Consider the following 20923-nt stretch of genomic DNA (forward strand, 5'->3'; position numbering starts at 1 on the left):
ATGGGTGGGAAAATAGCTTCAGTGTGAAGTTCCTCTGCCAACTTCTGTGCACTCTTCAGAACATCTTGAAATCCCTCATCTGGCCGGTAAGACTGTAGGTCTGACTTTGCTTTCTCCAGTTGTTCCATTGCTCCAGATGTATCAGGGTCAACACCATGGAGTCTCTTGCTTACAACATTTATTTCAAACAGTAAGTCATGCCACATCACTAAGCCACACAGAAATTTGAAGTTATGTATGTTTCTGGTGATTCCATTTCCCTCTGCCACTGTTCTCCCACGAACAGTTCCTGTCCTAGCATTATCCTCCATAATGGCAACTATGGCATCATCTATCTTCCCAATCTGGTGTTTGATAGGCTTTATCGCCTCCACTCAACTTTCCCATCATGTGCCACTCAGTGGTTTCAGCGTCAGAGAGGATGTTCCCAGATGTTGCTTCAAAATCTGCCATCGATGAGTTGATGCCTAGAGAAAAACACATCGATGCTTTGAATTACATTAAAAAATTCAGCAGCCTCACTAGAAGCTGATGCTGCATCACTGACCACCAAGTTCAATGAATGAGAACTGCATGGGACAAAAAAAGCTCGAGGGTTTAACTCTCAGATCTGTGTCTGCACTCCTCTGTTCTTTCCTCTCATGTTGGCACCATTATCATAGCCCTGACCTCTCATGTCAGCTATCACAATTCCCGTATCTTCCAGCTTTTTAAGAAGCACATTTGTCATACCAGCTCCTGTAGTATCATCAGTGTCAATAAATTCTAGAAAATGCTCTCTGACAGTCACCATTGCAGGGACATTTTCACTAGGTTCTGTTGTTGTTGTTACAAAACTCACCATTAAAGTCATTTGTTCCGTATGGCTGATGTCAGGTGTGCAATCCAGAATAACAGAGTAATATCTTGCTGACTTCAGATCTGCCACAATCTTCTGTTTGACTTTTGTTGCCAGTAACTGTATGATCTCATTTTGAATTGTTTCCAAGGTAGTGGTGTGTGTACGCTTCTTGGGTGGTGACTCTTCTTAGATGCTCCTGGAGTACAGCATCAAACTCAGCCATCAGCCCCACAATTTTAAGGAAGTTTCCATTGTTTGGCACATACAGCTGGTCTGAAGTGCCAGGCAGTGCTAGGTTTTGGGTAGCAAGCATTCTCACAATGGCAATGAGCCTTTTCAGAACATTTTGCCGGTAAAGAGACTCTGATGCAATCTTCTCTTGATGCTGATCATCTATGGTGGCCTTTAACCTTAGTCTCCTCTCAAGCTCTTTCCACCTATGGAATGCTCTCTGGTGATTTGCTGCCTTCTCATGGCATGCCAGATTTCTAGCCAGATTTTTCCAGTCCTTTGTTCCTGTGGAACCCAATGTGGCTGGAACATTAGACTGGAAGAGTTTGCAACAAAAACAGTATGCAGCATTTTGGGTTTTTGAGTAGATAAGCCATGGCCTCTCCACTTTGTCACCATTGGGGATTTCACGCCAGTAATGTGTTGGATGGAAACTTCTATTTTCATTGTCTTTGGGGAACATGAAGTTTTTCACTTGCTGTGGTCCATGCAGTACAAGGAAGTCCCTCAGGCTACTGCTCAAGTGGGTCTACAGTCCTGGATCATCTAGACTTAAGGAACTAAACTCAGCAGCAGCTGTTTCTTGTGCCTCCACGACACTCTCCTCCTCTCTCTCCCTGCAGCTCCTGCTGCTTTTTGTTATTCCCTCTCACCTTTTCTCTTGGCTGCCTGTTAGGTCTCTTGTGCCCCCTTCCTCCAGCACAGCGCTCCACCATCTCTGTGCATCTAGAGCAGAGAGAATACATATGCACCAGCAGCAGACACAATTTTCTACACTCTGGGTCCTAGTGGCGCCCCCCACACAGTCTGGCACCTGAGGCGGCTGCCTCAGTTCGCCTCATGGTAAGGCCAGCCCTCCACAGTAGACCCCAAGAGAACCCCCAGTGACCACAGATTCCGAGAAGGTATTCAGGCAGGTTTATTGTCAAACGAAGCACAGTAATAGTTTTCCGCAGACTGTACAGGACATACTACGAATATGTGCCCCCTGACAATGGACGTAGCTCAGTCAGTGGAGGGACTCTCCACTGCCCCTTAGGCTGGACCAAGACAACTCCTTAGGTGTGAATTCTTATACACAGGTACAAACAAGTTACACATCACTCCTGATGTATTGAGGTACAACCCCTCTACCTAGTAAGGTGTTGCCTATCATCTTGTGCATGTTGGTTTGAACAAAACAACTCTATCCATCATGTTATCCTTTAGGACCCTGTCTTTCTTGTTATCTCTGTGGAATGTGCTAGTCCTGGTCTGTTCTGGTACCATCCTGGCCCATGTTTATATTACTAGTGCTTAGTGCTCAGGTATGTGTATAATTGCAGCATCAGCCTTCTTCTTGCCAGCTTCTGTGAGCAGGGCCTGCCTCTGGCTCACAGCTTAATTTTGCTTTATGTTAGCAAAGTCTTGACCATTACTTTAGTTCAGGCCTTAGGTGTCATACTGGGCCTCTAATACAAGTGTTTATGTTTCAGGGCCTTATCCTACCACACCTACCAAATTCACGGCCATGAAAAATGCGTCACGGACCATGAAATCTGGTCTCCCCCCATGAAATCTGGTCTTTTGTGTGCTTTTACCCTATACTATACCAATTTCATGGGGGAACCAGAGTTTCTCAAACTGGGGGTCATGACCCAAAAGGGAGTTGCAGAGGGGTCACAAGGTTATTTCAGGGGGGATCGTGGTATTGCCACCCTTACTTCTGTGCTGCCTTCAGAGCTGGGTGGCTGGAGAGCGGTGGCTGTTGGACGGCCCCCAGCTCTGAAGGCGGTGCTCCACCAGCAGCTGCGCAAAAGTAAGGGTGACAATGCCATACCATGCCACCTTACTTCTGCACTGCTGCCTTCAGAGCTGGGTGGCCTGAGAATGGCGGTTGCTGACTGAGGGCCCAGCTCTGCAGGTAGCAGCACAGAGGTAAGGGTGGCAATACCATACCATGCTCCTGGCCAGCAGCCGCTGCTCTCTGGCCACCCCATTCTGAAGGCAGCGTCACCACCAGCAGCAGCGCAGAAGTAAGGGTAGCAGTACCACAACCCTCCCTACAATAACCAGTGACCCCCCCCCACTTCTTTTTAGGTTAGGACCCCTACAATTTCTTCACCCTGAAATTTCATATTTAAATAGCTGAAATCATGAAATTTACTCTTTTTAAAATCCTATGACCATGAAATTGACCAAAATGGACTGTGAATTTGGTAGGGCCCTATTCATCCTGTGTAAGATCTGGGTATCATTATTCGTAGTAATTTATTATTATACACCATGCCAGAAGTTGGGTTTATATATAATGCTAACAGACAGTGAATGCCTCGGGCAAGTGCTGCTGGTCCTGTTACAGTAGCAGGAGATCCAGATTTAGATGACCCAGTTAAACTGAAAGCCTTCTGCCCCTCTCAGGCAGCTGTTCGGCTGCAAATGAAAATCTTGGCAGTTTTCAAAGATGGTAGAGATAACTCTTTTCTTCTGCCTCACAATAAAAAAAGTTATATTCCCTCACAACTAGTTAGGATTGTAGCTAAAGGCATAACAACGGCTGGATTTTGTCCAGTCACAATGCATAACTATTGTCTGAAAAGATTCTGTAAGATACCTGTGCTAGAAAGCACTACATATGTATGTATATATGACCAAACTCTGTTCTTTGTGCTCCAGTTTGTACTAAGTAGATAAATATTTAGCTTCTCTCAGGTTTAACTAAATGACAGTGATGTCTGCAGAAAACAAGATCAGGTTGATCATGAGAGCTGCCAGCCATCCATGTAAATATAAAAACGGTTACTTCTGCTGAACAGTAGTATCTTTTCTTACAGGAGGTGTCTTAATACCATTTCTATAAATGTAAATTTTTGACATTAAAGTTGTTTATTCACCTCTTTTGCAGTATTTGGAGCTTCGATTTAATAAATATCTGCGTCTCTGTGGGACAATCCTCTTCATTATACAAACGGCAAGTAAACCTCAAACAGGTTCTTTGATCTTTAATAGCCTTGAGCATTATTTTAGTGTGGTGTAACTGGTAGTCACGTGTAAGTGGTTGCTAAGTTTATTGTGAAATATTAGATATTGACTTGAAAGAAAGAGACAAGGAAGTTCTTCATACTACCTAGTAATGAAGAGCATGCACTCTCCAGAACTGCTCTTTGTTCCCTGCCCAGAGGATCCTTGAGTAACCCGAGTATCTAGGGAACGTTGAACTAAACACACGTTGCAATGCTAGCTGGTTGCTTGCTACTTGGCACTGGTACTTGTCCCTCCCTGTAAAGCAAGGACAAACCCATCAGAGATATAGAAAGCATGAGAAGAATAGTGGAACACCACTATATTTGAATACCGATGTCATCTCACCCTAAAATAATATTCACTAAGAAACTGAAGGCTAAAAGTGGGACAAGCTATTCATAAACCACAGCGAAAAATCATTCAATACATATTAGAAACATGTCCAAGAAAATATGTATTTCTCTGTGCTAAAGCTTATATCTGAAACTGTCTGGATCATTAAAAGGAAGATTTTTTAAAAATAGTATGTTACTGTTCTGCTGGTATAATTTTATTGGTCCTCTAGCCATCGGTGTGTCATTTTTTCTAAATAAAATGAAGAAGTTGAAAGATTAGATCTCGATTCTTCTTTTAATTTAGACAAAATCTGATCATGATTGTGGCAAGAACACGTTTTGTCTGGGATGCCAGAAAGCAGATGGGAAAACATTCACTGCATATTAGAAAGCTATTTTTCTATGCTGACTCACTCAAAAAGTTTGCTGTCCCATGCCAAGCTGGCAGTCAGCCAGGTACTCTATGGGTATGTCTACACTACAAAATTAGGTCGAATTTATAGAAGTCGGTTTTTTAGAAATCGGTTTTATATATTCGAGTGTGTGTGTCCCCACAGAAAATGCTCTAAGTGCATTAAGTGCATTAACTCGGCGGAGTGCTTCCACAGTACCGAGGCCAGCGTCGACTTCCAGAGTGTTGCACTGTGGGTAGCTATCCCACAGTTCCCGCAGTCTCCGCTGCCCATTGGAATTCTGGGTTGAGATCCCAATGCCTGATGGGGCTAAAACATTGTCGCGGGGGGTTCTGGGTACATATCGTCAGGCCCCCGTTCCCTCCCTCCCTCCGTGAAAGCAAGGGCAGACAATCGTTTCGCGCCTTTTTTCCTGAGTTACCTGTGCAGACGCCATACCACGGCAAGCATGGAGCCCGCTCTGCTCACTGTCACCATATGTCTCCTGGGTGCTGGCAGATGCGGTACTGCATTGCTACACAGCAGCAGCAACCCATTGTCTTGTGGCAGCAGACGGTGCAATAGGACTGGTAGCCGTCATCGTCATGTCCGAGGTGCTCCTGGCCATGTCGGCCAGGAGCATCTGGGCAGACATGGGCGCAGGGACTAAATTTGGAGTGACTTGATCAAGTCATTCTCTTTAGTCCTGCAATCAGTCCTATTGAACCATCTTATGGTAAGCAGGCAGGCGACATGGATTGCTGGCAGTCGTATTGCATCATCTTCTGTCAGGCAGCCATGAGATGTGGATGTGGATGGCATGCAGTCCTCTGCACCGTCTGCTGCCAGCCAAAGATGTAAAAGATAGATGGAGTGGATCAAAACAAGAAATAGATCAGATTTGTTTTGTACTCATTTGCGTACCCCCCACCCCCGTCTAGGGGACTCATTCCTCTAGGTCACACTGCAGTCACTCACAGAGAAGGTGCAGCGAGGTAAATCTAGCCATGTATCAATCAGAGGCCAGACTAACCTCCTTGTTCCAATAAGAACAATAACTTAGGTGCACCATTTCTTATTGGAACCCTCCGTGAAGTCCTGCCTGAAATACTCCTTGATGTAAAGCCACCCCCTTTGTGGATTTTAGCTCCCTGAAGCCAACCCTGTAAGCCGTGTTGTCAGTCGCCTCTCCCTCCCTTTTTTCTGTGCGGACGCCATAAAGGCAAGCATGGAGGCCGCTCCGCTCATTTTGGCAATTAGGAGCACATTAAACACCACACGCATTATCCAGCAGTATATGCAGCACCAGAACCTGGCAGAGCGATACCGGGCGAGGAGGCGACGTCAGCGTGGTCGCGTGAGTGATCAGGACATGGACACAGATTTCTCTGAAAGCATGGGCCCTGGCAATGCATGCATCATGGTGCTAATGGGGCAGGTTCATGCTGTGGAACGCTGATTCTGGGCTTGGGAAACAAGCACAGACTGGTGGGACCGCATAGTGTTGCAGGTCTGGGACGATTCCCAGTGGCTGCAAAACTTTCGCATGCATAAGGGCACTTTCACGGAACTTTGTGACTTGCTTTCCCCTGCCCTGAAGCGCATGAATACCAAGATGAGAGCAGCCCTCACAGTTGAGAAGCAAGTGGCGATAGCCCTGTGGAAGCTTGCAATGCCAGACAGCTACCGGTCAGTTGGGAATCAATTTGGAGTGGGCAAATCTACTGTGGGGGCTGCTGTGATGCAAGTAGCCCACGCAATCAAAGATCTGCTGATATCAAGGGTAGTGACCCTGGGAAATGTGCAGGTCATAGTGGATGGCTTTGCTGCAATGGGATTCCCTAACTGTGGTGGGGCCATAGACGGAACCCATATCCCTATCTTGGCACCGGAGCACCAAGCCGGCGAGTACATAAACCGCAAGGGGTACTTTTCAATAGTGCTGCAAGCTCTGGTGGATCACAAGGGACGTTTCACCAACATCCACGTGGGATGGCCGGGAAAGGTACATGACGCTCGCATCTTCAGGAACTCTGGTCTGTTTCAAAAGCTGCAGGAAGGGACTTTATTCCCAGACCAGAAAATAACTGTTGGGGATGTTGAAATGCCTATAGTTATCCTTGGGGACCCAGCCTACCCCTTAATGCCATGGCTCATGAAGCCGTACACAGGCAGCCTGGACAGTAGTCAGGAGCTGTTCAACTACAGGCTGAGCAAGTGCAGAATGGTGGTAGAATGTGCATTTGGACGTTTAAAGGCGCGCTGGCGCAGTTTACTGACTCGCTTAGACCTCAGCGAAACCAATATTCCCACTGTTATTACTGCTTGCTGTGTGCTCCACAATATCTGTGAGAGTAAGGGGGAGACGTTTATGGCGGGGTGGGAGGTTGAGGCAAATCGCCTGGCTGCTGGTTACGCGCAGCCAGACACCAGGGCGGTTAGAAGAGCACAGGAGGGTGCGGTACGCATCAGAGAAGCTTTGAAAACCAGTTTCATGACTGGCCAGGCTACGGTGTGAAAGTTCTGTTTGTTTCTCGTTGATGAAACCCCTCCGCCCCTTGGTTCACTCTACTTCCCTGTAAGCTAACCACCCTCCCCTCCTCCCTTCGATCACCGCTTGCAGAGGCAATAAAGTCATTGTTGCTTCACATTCATGCATTCTTTATTCATTCATCACACAAATAGGGGGATGACTACCAAGGTAGCCCAGGAGAGGTGGTGGAGGAGGGAAGGAAAAGGCCACAAAGCACTTTAAAAGTTTACAACTTTAAAATTTATTGAATGCCAGCCTTCTTTTTTTTGAGCAATCCTCTGTGGCGGAGTGGCTGGTTGGCCGGAGGCCCCCCCCACCACGTTCTTGGGCGTCTGTGTGTGGAGGCTATGGAACTTGGGGAGGAGGGCGGTTGGTTACAAAGGGGCTGTAGTGGCAGTCTGTGCTCCAGCTGCCTTTGCTGCAGCTCAGCCATACACTGGAGCATACTGGTTTGATCCTCCAGCAGCCTCAGCATTAAATCCTGCCTCCTGTCATCACGCTGCCGCCACATTTGAGCTTCAGCCCTGTCTTCAGCCCACCACTTACTCTCTTCAGCCTGCCACCTCTCCTCCCGGTCATTTTGTGCTTTCCTGCACTCTGACATTATTTGCCTCCACGCATTCGTCTGTGCTCTGTCAGTGTGGGAGGACAGCATGAGCTCAGAGAACATTTCATCACGAGTGCGTTTTTTTTTCTTTCTAATCTTCACTAGCCTCTGGGAAGGAGAAGATCCTGTGATCATTGAAACACATGCAGCTGGTGGAGAAAAAAAAAGGGACAGTGGTATTTAAAAAGACACATTTTATAAAACAGTGGCTACGCTCTTTCAGGGTAAACCTTGCTGTTAACATTACATACATAGCACATGTGCTTTCGTTACAAGGTTGCATTTTGCCTCCCCCCACCGCGTGGCTACCCCCTCAACCCTCCCCCCTCCCCGTGGCTAACAGCGGGGAACATTTCTGTTCAGCCACAGGCAAACAGCCCAGCAGGAACAGGCTCCTCTGAGTGTCCCCTGAAGAAAAGCACCCTATTTCAACCAGGTGACCATGAATGGTATCTCACTCTCCTGAGGATAACACAGAGAGTTAAAGAACGGATGTTGTTTGAACGCCAGCAAACATACACTGCAATGCTTTGTTGTACAATGATTCCCGAGTACGTGTTACTGGCCTGGAGTGGTAAAGTGTCCTACCATGAAGGACGCAATAAGGCTGCCCTCCCCAGAAATCTTTTGCAAAGGCTTTGGGAGTACATCCAGGAGAGCCGCGAATGCCAGGGCAAATGAATCCTTTCACATGCTTGCTTTTAAACCATGTATAGTATTTTAAAAGGTACACTCACCGGAGGTCCCTTCTCCGCCTGCCGGGTCCAGGAGGCAGCCTTGGGTGGGTTCGGGGGGTACTGGCTCCATGTCCAGGGTGAGAAACAGTTCCTGGCTGTTGGGAAAAGCGGTCTCTCCGCTTGCTTGCTGTGAGCTATCTACAACCTCCTCATCATCTTCATCTTCTTCGTCCCCAAAACCTGCTTCCATGTTGCCTCCATCTCCATTGAAGGAGTCAAACAACACGGCTGGGGTAGTGGTGGCTGAACCCCCTAAAATGGCATGCAGCTCATCATAGAAGCGGCATGTTTGGGGCTCTGACCCGGAGCGGCCGTTCGCCTCTCTGGTTTTCTGGTAGGCTTGCCTCAGCTCCTTAAGTTTCACGCGGCACTGCTTCGGGTCCCTGTTATGGCCTCTGTCCTTCATGCCCTGGGAGATTTTGACAAAGGTTTTGGCATTTCGAAAACTGGAACGGAGTTCTGATAGCACGGATTCCTCTCCCCATACAGCGATCAGATCCCGTACCTCCCGTTCAGTCCATGCTGGAGCTCTTTTGCGATTCTGGGACTCCATCATGGTCACCTCTGCTGATGAGCTCTGCATGGTCACCTGCAGCTTGCCACGCTGGCCAAACAGGAAATGAGATTCAAAAGTTCGCAGTTCTTTTCCTGTCTACCTGGCCAGTGCATCTGAGTTGAGAGTGCTGTCCAGAGTGGTCACAATGGAGCACTCTGGGATAGCTCCCGGAGGCCAATACCGTCAAATTGTGTCCACAGTACCCCAAATTCGACCCGGCAAGGCCGATTTAAGCGCTAATTCACTTGTCAGGGGTGGAGTAAGGAAATCGATTTTAAGAGCCCTTTAAGTCGAAATAAAGGGCTTCATCATGTGGACGGGTGCAGGTTTACATCGATTTAACGCTGCTAAATTCGACCTAAAATCCTAGTGTAGACCAGGGCTATAATTTGTGAAGGCTACAAGTTAGGTGTAGCTTGTTCAGAAAACAGGTATAAGTGACAAAACAGTGCAGCTTGCACTGATATGGTTTTCATTGTGGAGGTAGATCCTGAGCTGTGGGGGGGATACACTCAGCACACCTCAGGAGGAACGTGGAGGGGAAAGGTGGCTTTATGCCACCTTTGCGTTTCCCCAATCTGGGAGTGAGCCTGGCCCTTAACATAATTTAGAGCAGCCTATATGTTAAACATAGATGCCCACAGTTTCACGGGGCCATTCTGGCACCTGAAGATTGCCGGAGTGTAGGGATACCCTGACCAGTCCCCCTTTCACCAGGGGAAGGGGGCATTGGTGGAGGTGACAGTGGAAAGGGGATGGCATAGGAGTTGCTATGGCAGCCCTATGGTCACCAGAGGATTCCTCAACATAGGGGGAATCCTCTGCCACCCTGTCTTAGCTGAATTTATGGCTTCTTTGTGCTACAGAACAGTGTGGAGCAGCCTTAACTGGGCCAAAGATCTGGCCCAAAGTACACAAAACAGTTGTAAATGGCACCAGTTTGGAATTCTGTGGGGAAATTCAGCTGATGGTTTAACAAGGTGCTGTCCTCACCGAGGTCAATACGAAAATTATCGGTGTAAACCACTGAAGGCTGGATATATGATGGTACAAGTTAAAGGAGCCGGGGAGTGACTTTATTTTCCTCTCTTGTTAGTTGCTTGTTGTGTTACATGCCAAGAGGACTATAGAAGGGAATGTATGTTATATGTGTAAGTTTGCACACTTGCTGAATTCCAAGTAACTGCAGGTTATGATACTTTACCACTTACACGTGAGCTGGAGTCTGATCTCACACCAGTGTAAATCAGGAGGAACTGTGCTGAAGTCAGTGGATTTAAATCCCATAAAGTAGGTATAAGTGAATGCAGAATCAACTCCTCAATGTGTAACTTACCCCCACTACTGATGTTGTTGTTGAATTTGGTCCGGAGACTTCCATGGAAATTGCACCTGTTTACTCCAAGCTACATCTCTGTGTTTGGCCTTGTGGAATTACACCAAGATGAAAGCTGAAGGTTTGTTGTTGTTTTTTTTTAAACTTCCTTCCTCTGAAGCACCGGGGTGACTACTGCTGCAGATGAGACATTGGATGGGGATGGCTAGGGCTCTGAGGTGGCACCAAGTGTTCTCCCTCTCAGATGCTTGGCTGGTTGGTTCTTGCTCACATGCTCAGGGTATAATTGATTGCCATATGTGGGGTTGAGAAGGAATTTTTCCGCAGGTCAGATTGGCAGTGACCTTTTTGTTTGTTTTGTTTTGCCTTCCTCTGCAGTATATGGGTACAGGTCACTTGTCAAGATTATCTGGGTAGATCTAACTTAATCATTTCCCTGCCATTATGGGGGCCTCAGTCACTGGTGCACCTGGGTCCTTCCTATTCTCTGCTTGTGCCACATCACAGTCTACTCTCCTGTGGACTGTAATACCTTGGTCTAATCTCCGTGCTTGTGTTTAGTGTGCAGGTTCTGGGTAGAGTTGGTGGCCTGTGATATACAGGAGGTCATACTAGGTGATCTAGTGGTTCTTGTGATCTTAAACTCCGTGACTCTAAGACCAAGGCTGAATTTAACCCAACAGTTAAAAAGCAAACTGGATTTAAAAATAAATAAATCAAACTACTATAGGCGGTATCAGTACTGGGTGTCCCATTATGATAATAATCATAAGGGAAAAGATTGGTTTGTCTTTAACTCTTTCCGGTGAGGGATGGAAAATCAGACCAGTTCACAACCCTGTATGTGCATGTCACCCTCCAATGTTGGCAGCCTATAAACCCTAATGACTACACCAGAATGACTATTTAATGGCATAGCTCTAGTCCTGGGTAATCGGAGTTATGTTTGCATATTTAGTGCCATTAACATTGCAAGAGGTTTCTTGGCAAAGTACTTGCCAGCCTCAGCATTTTTTCCTCTTTCCACAGGTTTCTGCAGTATGGCATTTGTATGTGATTACTGCACTTTTTTAAACAATATGCTACTTTGTAGAAAAGCCAGGAAAAGTTGAAGAGGGCCTGGGTATTTAAGAGCCATTGTAGTGTTCATTTTAGGAACAGTATACCATGAAGAATGCAATACTAGGTAGCCTCTGACTTTTCCCTTATAAATGATAGGAATTATTACTTAATACTGCACAGTACTGGTGATATAGACTCTATGTCTACCTATAGATACATTTACCTATCTATACTATAGGTAAATTAGTTTAAGTAGGTATAGAACAAGTTCCTTTTAATTTGATTTAGTATTTCTTTTATCCTCCTTAGATTTTATACACTGGAATTGTTATTTATGCTCCAGCTCTGGCACTGAACCAAGGTAAAAGGAAAATATGCTAATTATTTTACATTTTACAAGGTAGTTTGTTTTATTTAATTATTTTTTTGCAATATGTAAGCGGGGGAATAGTCCCGCTATTGTGGGGAACTTTCCTGGCTTCTGCACTACCTTGGTGAAGTGGGCTAGCGAAAGGATCTGAGTCCTCGCTCCCACTTCCTTTACCCAGTGGCCTCCCTGCCCTTGAGGACTCCCCTTCCACTCTCCTGTCTGGCAGAGTCCTTGTAACCCCAACAAGGCTGGACCCAGGATTCCTGGGGGGGCTCGACCCCCAACCCTGCTGTGGTCACCTAGGACAGGGGCTTGGGTGTCCCCACTCCAGGGTACTCTCTCTGCACTGGCCACTTCTCTGACCCACTGATTATTACATACAATTTGAAGCAAATGCAAGTTATTTAATCAACAATTAATTTTAAAAAGAATAAGGAAAAATGGGAAAGGTTAAAGGAAACACATCACCCCGCTCTGTGGCAGGGAACATCACAAACAGTGTCTCTGGAATGTCCGGGCAGTTCACAGTCTGTCCTTGTAAGCCCCAGGCCTCCTTCTCAGGTCCTGGCTGTGCTGCAGGGATGCTGTGGGTTGGACACTCGCTCCGGTGGTGGCCACACACTCTCAGATTCTAGGTGGCAGGGCCCTTCTTCCCAGCATTGCCTCCGCACTGTCGGGGTTACCAATCCCCCTCCGAGTCTGGCCTGCAGAACCTCCTGACTGAGGCATCTCCCTGTGCTGGGCCCACTGCCCAGGGTCCCCCCTCGCTCTCCCCAGCTGCTCACGACACCCAGCTCCGGACTGCTCCAGCCCCAGCTCCAGCTCCAACTCCACTCTGTCTTAGCTCCAGCTCCACTCTGCCTCAGCACGGCTGCTGCTCTGCCTCCAGCTCCCTGGGCTGCTTCTCTGGCCCCTCTGGCTCTGGTTGCTGCAGCTCTGCTCCCAGGACAGGTCTGCTCTGCAGGCTGCTTCTGTGACTCTGCTCCCAGCACTGACCTGCTTTGTGGGCTGCTTTTCTGGCCCTCTGGCTCTGGTTGCAGCAGCTCTGCTCCCAGGGCAAGTCTGCTCTCTCTGGGCTGTGCCTCTGGCTTTGGGGCTGCAGCTCTGCTCCCAGGACAGGGTCTGCTCTCTCTGGGCTGCTGTTCTGGTCCCTCTGGATCTGGCCCAGCTCTGCTCCCCAGCTTAGCTTGGGCCCCTGCTTTCTCCTTAGCTCCGCCCCACTCTGTCTGACCCAGGCAATTCCAGCTCACACGAAGGACGGGACTTCCCTGGCCTCCTGACTCCCTGATTAGCCTGCCTACCCTGTCATTCAGGCTGACCTGGAGCATTGGCCTCTCCCCGTTGTTCCTGGGGGCTGTCAGTCTCAGGGTCCTGATTCTCCATCGACCCTTCCCCTTTGAGTACTGGGAGCTAGCACCTAAAACACCCCCACTGAATGTTAATAAGGGGGCAAGAGTCCCCTTACAAATACATAAAACTATTAGGTTTTTAAGACAGACATCAACATAAGTAACTATGGGCCCAATTAAGAAGTCTTCCTAAGCTCCTGTTGACTTTTTGCCTAAATGAAGACTTGAGCATTGGTCCAGTAGTTGTGACAGATTTTATAAGAGATTGAAGACTTGAGGACAAATTCAACTCTCAGTTACCCTGACTTGAATGGGACTCCCTTACTGTCTATCTGCACAAATCCCTTTGTGTTGAAGTCAATGAGATAACTCATGGACTTAAAAGGTTAGGATATAGTTTTAGTTGTTAAAATTTTAATTAAAGGGAAATTAGTCCTTAGATCAGTGGTGGGCAACCTGTGGCCTGTGGGCCACATGTGGTCAGTCAGGGTAATCCGCTGGTGGGCCGCCAGACATTTTGTTTACATTTGCTCAGCTGCCCACAGTTCCCAGTGGCCGCGGTCACTGTTCCCGGCCAATGGGAGCGACAGGAAATGGTGCGGGCCACAGGGAATTGTTGGCTGCTGCTTCCTGCAGCTCCAATTGGCCAGGAATGGCAAACCGTGGCCACTGGGCGCTGCGGACGGCTGTGCAAATGTAAACAAATTGTCTGGCGGCCCACCAGAGGATTACCCTGATGGGCCACAGGTTGCTCACGTCTGCCTTAGATGCAAAAATATTTCTAATTGCTCAGCAGTTTGCAAAGTCTATCACAACTATTGTTATGAGTTGGTTATATTCTTAGTCCGTCAAAGTCCCTTGGTTTTAGTGCACAAATCACGTGAGTGCTATTGTTATTATTTTCTACTTTTCGTTTTAAAATGGTTCTAATCTTTTTTTTCCAGGCAATCAGACCAACCTACAAATGTGGTTGAATGTTAAAGGATTTACTTTTTTTCAAAAACAGTGTTTGCAATTGTACATTTTCCCTCTTTTTCAGTCACAGGATTTGACTTGTGGGGTGCAGTGGTCACAACTGGAGTAGTCTGTACCTTCTATTGCACACTGGTATGTTGACAGTTCATTTTAAAGAACCTCCCCCTTCTTTTAACTGCTTAGTTAAAATATAGAACAACCTTCCACTGCAACGTAGTGTACAATTATTGAGTTTAAACTTGAATAAAGACAGAGGGCCTGGTCATCCTCTCCCCTGCTCCAAACTGCATATGGAAAACACCTGTGCATCTGCCCACTCCCACATGGAAAGGGCTGTGGTCTTCTCTGTAGCACTGTTCTCTACTCTCCTGGGTAGAGACTGGCCAGACTGGGAGCAGGAGTGGGTGGGGCTCAGAAAAACAGATCACCTCACCCTGCCCTTCCCATGGGATTTTCCGCAGGTGGGGTGAGCTGGCCCATAAATTTGAATTTGCGAAATTTATAATTGCATCTTAATTTCATGCTCCTACTGTACATTGAATGTGCTGTTCCTCACACAGGGTGGTCTAAAGGCAGTAGTCTGGACAGATGTTTTCCAGGTTGGAATCATGGTAGCTGGATTTTCATCTGTGATTATACGTGCTGTGGTGGTTCAAGAGGGAATCGGACGCATTCTAAATGATTCTTACCATGGGGGAAGATTAAACTTCTGGGAGTAAGTTTGTAAATACTTAGGCTAAAACATGACCAGCTTAAACAATCTTAAAAGTGTTAAACTGCGTCCACACGGGTTTTCAATTGAATTAACTTCACTGGGGCAGAGGGAGAAGCACCATTTTTGTCCATATTCTGAGTCTGTTATTTTTTTCTCCCATTTAGCTTTAATCCCAACCCCTTGCAAAGACATACCTTCTGGACAATTCTCATAGGTGGGACCTTCACCTGGACTGGCATATACGGGGTCAACCAATCTCAAGTTCAGAGATACATTGCCTGCAAAACCAGGTTCCAAGCAAAATTGTAAGCCTGTGTGCGGTAAATGTAATTCTTCAGTGCCTGTCTTTAGCTACTATCTGTTTTTCATAAAGGGAGATTTTTAAATGAATGCTTTAAATTTATATACAACCTGTTCATGAAAGGTAGTAACGACCTGTACTTTCTGCTTTGTGAACAAGGACGAAAGCAAATTGGAAGAATAAATGCCAGGATTGATAAGTTATGGCAACATTCAGTTTTGTGCCAGACTGTTTTATGATGCTGGTTTGCATGCACACAAAAGCTGTATTAAGTTCATTTGCAACCTAGAGACCAAATTGTATAGGTGTTATTTGTGCAAAGCTTCTAATAACACCAGATCTTGGCTTGGTACTATATTAAACCTAAATCAGTGAATGGGAGTTGTACCAGAATAAATATTAAAGGATTCCGTCATAAAGCTACTGAAATTGATTGCCCAATGATAAAATTGCTGAAGAATCATATTCTTTGTTTTCAGAACAGTTAGTGACCTGACATAAGAACATAAGAATGGCCATACTGGGTCAGACCAAGGGTCCATCCAGCCCAGTATCCTGTCTACTGACAGTGGCCAATGCCAGGTGCCCCAGAGGGAATGAACCTAACAGATAATGATCAAGTGATCTCTCTCCTGAAGCTGTAAGCAGCTGGAGACTGGTGATCAGTAAGCTTTCTGTATAGATTTACTTATGTGAGAAATGTATGAAAAATAAAAATGCCTTCCCCACAATACAATGCCATAAGGTATAGAAGGGACAGTATGTTGGAGGTTTAATATTTTTAAAACGTGGGCAAAATAATTAAAACAATTTTTTCCCCTCCAGGTGAAAGCTATGTTTTTAGAATTAAAATGTTGAAGGTTAAAGCAGTAAGAAAAACTAGTGTTGTAGGCAATCAGATTTATAACAGGAATGAGTTGTTATGCATCATCATTGTATCTCCAATGCCTCTTCCTTGGTCATGCTGCTTTGTTCAGAAGGTCAGCCTTTACACAGACAGAAGGCACATCTCACTTCAACAGTGGATTGCTCATGTATGGGAAAGAGCTTCATGTGTCATGCTTCTATTGCATGTCATTGATGTTGACTCTTCCAAGCATCCCTATCTGAAGCTATATTACTTGGTTGCACCCTGCCCACCCCCTGTGCAACGGGATCTTTTAAAGGCATCCTGGAAGCAGTTCAGTTGTGACCAGAGGAGTCTGGCACCATTGGAGTCACGTGGCCAGAGCGGCTGTGAAGATACAGTGGTTCCATGTGGACGGCCTTAGCGTCCCAGGAATCTGTGCGTGAGCCCTGAAGCCTTTCCATTTTAATGGGAGAGCCCTGCTCTTATTGGGGAGCACTTCTGGAAATCTCTGCAAGGAAAACCTCATGGAGAACTCTTTATTTAGCCCCCTTCTGCCAGCTTTCCTACAGGCAAGGGTAATTGAGTTTACAGCTGCTAGTCACCCTATCTGTGCCTGAGAATATGATCATTTCCTGAGGCCTGGATAATTTTCAGCATAAACACTGCATCTCCACAGAGGTGTAAACACTGGCGATACAGCAGCTGCCTAGTTTCTTTTGCAAGAGCCTTAAAACCCTCACAACAAGATTCACTCTTGCCCTGCTCTTTGGGTAGTCATTTACACCAGTGCACAGTAGATGTGAAACGCTACCACATCAGAATGGTAGCAATTTACACTCACATTACACTGATGTAAAGGATTTACAAGGTGCAGTACAATGATGAACTGGGTGCACAGTGCGAATGATTTCACAAGTTCCATTCCATGCCTTCTGGTAACGCATGAAACCATGGGATGAGAAAAGTATCTCAGGATTCTTGGCTGTCTCAGATAGGATCTCACCCCACCCAAATATGCACCTGTACTTTTGTGACTAGAAAGCACAACCAAGCAACTCAGATTCTTGTATTTGAACAATGATGTATTCCCTTGAAAGAAGTACAGGTGTTTAAAGTGGAAGAATCATAAAATTCAGATAAATGCAGGTGTGATACTGACTCATCAGCCTACTAGTTTATTACCTCTTATTTTTCCCCTTACCAATCCCTGGCTTCAAATAACTCTTCAAAGGCACCACACGATGGGTTTGAATGTTGAAATCTTAAATTCTTATTAAAAAGCAAGACTTACATAGTCTTCCCAGACACAATGCCAGCTTTGCAGAAGAGTATTCCACCCAGTATTACTCATTCAGAATTAGTGGGAGCAACTCATTTCTTAAGTCATAGAGTGTCACTCTGAACTAGGATTAAAGTCAGGACAAGATCAAACGAACATTGATTGTCATTTGACATCCAGCTGCCAACATGGTTTAAAAACAAGATTTGAAAATGCTGTGAGTAATCGGGGCATGGTCATACTTTTATGCCTTTAATCATTCAATTGATAGCAATTTTGTTTTATTTTTAACTATAGTGACCTAGGCTAAAACATGCTACTTAAAGCCTTGTCTACCTGTGAGAGTTGTACTAATTTAACAAAATTCTTCTGCATGTCCATCTTCAATCAGTCTAAGAGTGCCTTATCTCAGTTTAGCTTATATTGATAAGGAATCAGGTTATGGTAAATTGATATAAGACACACTCAACCCTATATGAGAGGGTCCATGATACAGGGTTGGAACATTTTAGCTAAATTAGTCTAGAAACAAATTTAGCTAAAGCTTTGCAATTTACATGCATAGACAAGGCCCAAGTGTGACCACTGGCAGTGGGGTCACCCAATCAGCTTTAACATGCCCAGGTTTTGTTATCAGACACTTGATTTAAGTCAGGTTGTCTCTTGTGCTGATGAGTTTTACGAAGTACACCAGGCTGCAGGCTCAGTTATATTACACCAGTGCACCCAGTAACGTACATTTCCATCCCCATTAAGATCTTGAAGAGCAGAGCTACTCTCCTGCACACATCCCAATGAACCTTCTAAAGTAACCCGGGGTTGGTGCATTTTCGCAGGCACTGGAAGCACTGAATGGCCTCCTAAGCACCCTCGATGCTGATACACTTGCTTAGATACTGGAGGTACCAATGCAGCTCTGATTGCTTGGCACAGCGGCAGGGCCTCAATGGCAATCAATGGACATCAGGCAACGAAATGGCTGCTGGTTAGAATACAATTAATCTTATAGAAGTACAGGGAAAGAACCACGTTGTTGAAGAACATACCGCATTATGGGTTGCAGTAGGGCACCGAAGATGAGCCAGAGGGTAATTAACTTTATGAAACTAGGACCCGTCTAGAGCTAGAAGTACCTAGACACCTCCAGTAATCTGCAGGAGCTCCATTTCTGTAGAGAAGGAAGCCAAAGTGGACAAGAAGACTGAAGCATTTTGAATAGCCAATATTGAATGAAGACCTAGGGTAGCAGAGGTTGTATTAATGTTTGAAGCTGGAGCCTTTTTGGGCTAGTGCTGTCAGGAGATGTAGTCAGTTTACTACATCAGTCTGCAAGATTACCTAGGCACTAAGAAGGAAAGCTCACAGACTGTGGGTAGTCCATTTCCTCCTAGAAGCAATAGCTTTGAGGGACTCCATGCCAAGTCAGCAGGAGAAGGGCATGCACCATGGCAGCCTTCCAAGGTGTGCTAGCTTTGTTAGGGGACATTTACAAAGTTCTTCCCCATTGCTTCCTCCTGGGGCCCTGGCACTGTTTAAGAACAGTAGAGCCGTATAGTGCAAGACACCAGAGGCACAGGAATGCCGATGCTAAATAAGGGGAGCCCATACATCTCACTAAGACTGGATCTAGGGCAACCACCTCTGAAACTCCCTCTGAGGTTTGAACACACTGGGGAATGGGTTGCTCCCTTCCTGTGGTCTGCAATGAAGAAATACAGTGAGACATGAAGAATAACCACAGAGGTCACATGATCTCATGATTAGATTTCATTACAGGATGGACCTCTGCTATTGGCTATACAATACCAAAATTAGAATAGGGGTTTTATATTTAATAACTGTCAGCTTAGGTGATCATGTATTTGGAGCCATATTGTGAACCCATTGCTAGTGCCAGTTACGCTCATAAGCAATCCCATGGACTTCCACGTCACTGCTTGTGTGAGTAACTGTTCACTAGGTTGGGAAGGGGCTCACAGTGTGGCTCCTAGTCTATGAGTTACTCTCTGGCTTGTCATGGTTTTCAACAGTTCTGTGTGTTGCTGGGAGTTAGTGGCTTTGCACTGCTTTAGTAGCCAGACAGACCACAGTCTGTAACTGGACTAAGAAGTGTTCAGTTAACAATGTTCCTCTTTTTTTTTGGCTGCCAATGAGGAAGTGAATACAGGTACAGTAGGACATGTGCATCTTTAGCAACATTACAGTACAGTGCTGTACAGTGCTATGGCTAACTCTTTAACGTTGTTGTTTCCTTTCATGTTTGTGCAGATCTCTCTATATCAACCTTTTGGGACTCTGGGCGATACTTGTCTGTGCAGTGTTTTGTGGACTAGCAATGTACTCCATATACCACGATTGTGACCCATGGACAGCAAAGCGCGTGTCAGCACCAGACCAGGTTTAACACTAAACATCTCAGTGGTTTAATAGTTGGGGATGAATTAGGATTGTTGCCCTTAGGGGCTGTTCCCAAGGTATAAGGCTGAGCCCACACATCTCCAGTGTCGTGGGTGCTCTCAGACTCATAGACATTAAGGTCATAAGGGACCATTATGATCATCTAGTCTGACCTCCTGCACAATGCAGGCCACAGAATCTCACCCACCCACTCCTGCAATAAACCTCTCACCTATGTCTGAGCTATTGAAGTCCTCAAATCATGGTTTAAAGACTTCAAGGTGCAGAGAATCCTCCAGCAAGTGACCCGTGCCCCATGCTACAGAGGAAGTCGAAAAACCCCCAGGGCCTCTGCCAATCTGCCCTGGAGGAAAATTCCTTCCCGACACCAAATATGGCGATCAGCTGAAACCCTGAGCATGTGGGCAAGATTCACCAGCCAGATACCCAGGAAAGAATTCTCTGTAGTAACTCAGATCCCACCCTATCTAACATCCCATCACAGGCCATTGGGCCTATTTACCATAATAGTTAAAGATCAATTAATTGCCAGAATCATGTTATCCCATCATACCATCTCCTTCATAAACTTATCGAGTTTAGTCTTGAAGCTAGATAGGTCTTTTGCCCCCACTGCTTCCCTTGGAAGGCTATTCCAGAACTTCACTCCTCTGATGGTTAGAAACCTTCTTCTAATTTCAAGTCTAAACTTCCCAATGGCCAGTTTATATCCATTTGTTCTTGTGTCCACATTGGTACTGAGCTCTCAGGATCTGTCCCTTTGGAAAGATACATTAAGGAACATTTTGGGACACTTGAAACCCAGGAGTGTATTTTATTTGCAATAAGGGATGACAGGGTTAATAAAATAAAGAGCCAGAAATCCTCTTATTCCCTAGTGATACATAGGACAAGGAAGACCAAGTATGATAGCCCTATGTAGGAAACTGGATCATTTTCTTTTTTGGGGGAGGGTGGAGGTTGCTCCCATGTGCTACAACCAAGAGACCCAAAACCTATGGCTCTCTCTTCCCCCTGAGATCCACATGGCTCA

General features: G+C 45.9%; 1 protein-coding gene across 1 annotated transcript in view; it reads left to right on the forward strand.

Annotated features, from left to right (window-relative positions):
- The window catches only part of SLC5A8 (solute carrier family 5 member 8), a 46928-nt gene that overhangs the window by 3083 nt on the left and 22922 nt on the right, over nucleotides 1-20923 (forward strand). The window contains exons 2-7 of the mRNA XM_074941818.1: nucleotides 3957-4022; nucleotides 11943-11994; nucleotides 14392-14459; nucleotides 14888-15042; nucleotides 15207-15347; nucleotides 19741-19870. Of these exons, the coding sequence (XP_074797919.1) occupies nucleotides 3957-4022; nucleotides 11943-11994; nucleotides 14392-14459; nucleotides 14888-15042; nucleotides 15207-15347; nucleotides 19741-19870 (612 nt within the window). The remainder of the gene's footprint in view (nucleotides 1-3956; nucleotides 4023-11942; nucleotides 11995-14391; nucleotides 14460-14887; nucleotides 15043-15206; nucleotides 15348-19740; nucleotides 19871-20923) is intronic.

The sequence above is a fragment of the Natator depressus genome, chromosome 1 (assembly GCF_965152275.1).
Source record: "Natator depressus isolate rNatDep1 chromosome 1, rNatDep2.hap1, whole genome shotgun sequence".
Lineage (NCBI taxonomy): Eukaryota > Metazoa > Chordata > Testudines > Cheloniidae > Natator > Natator depressus.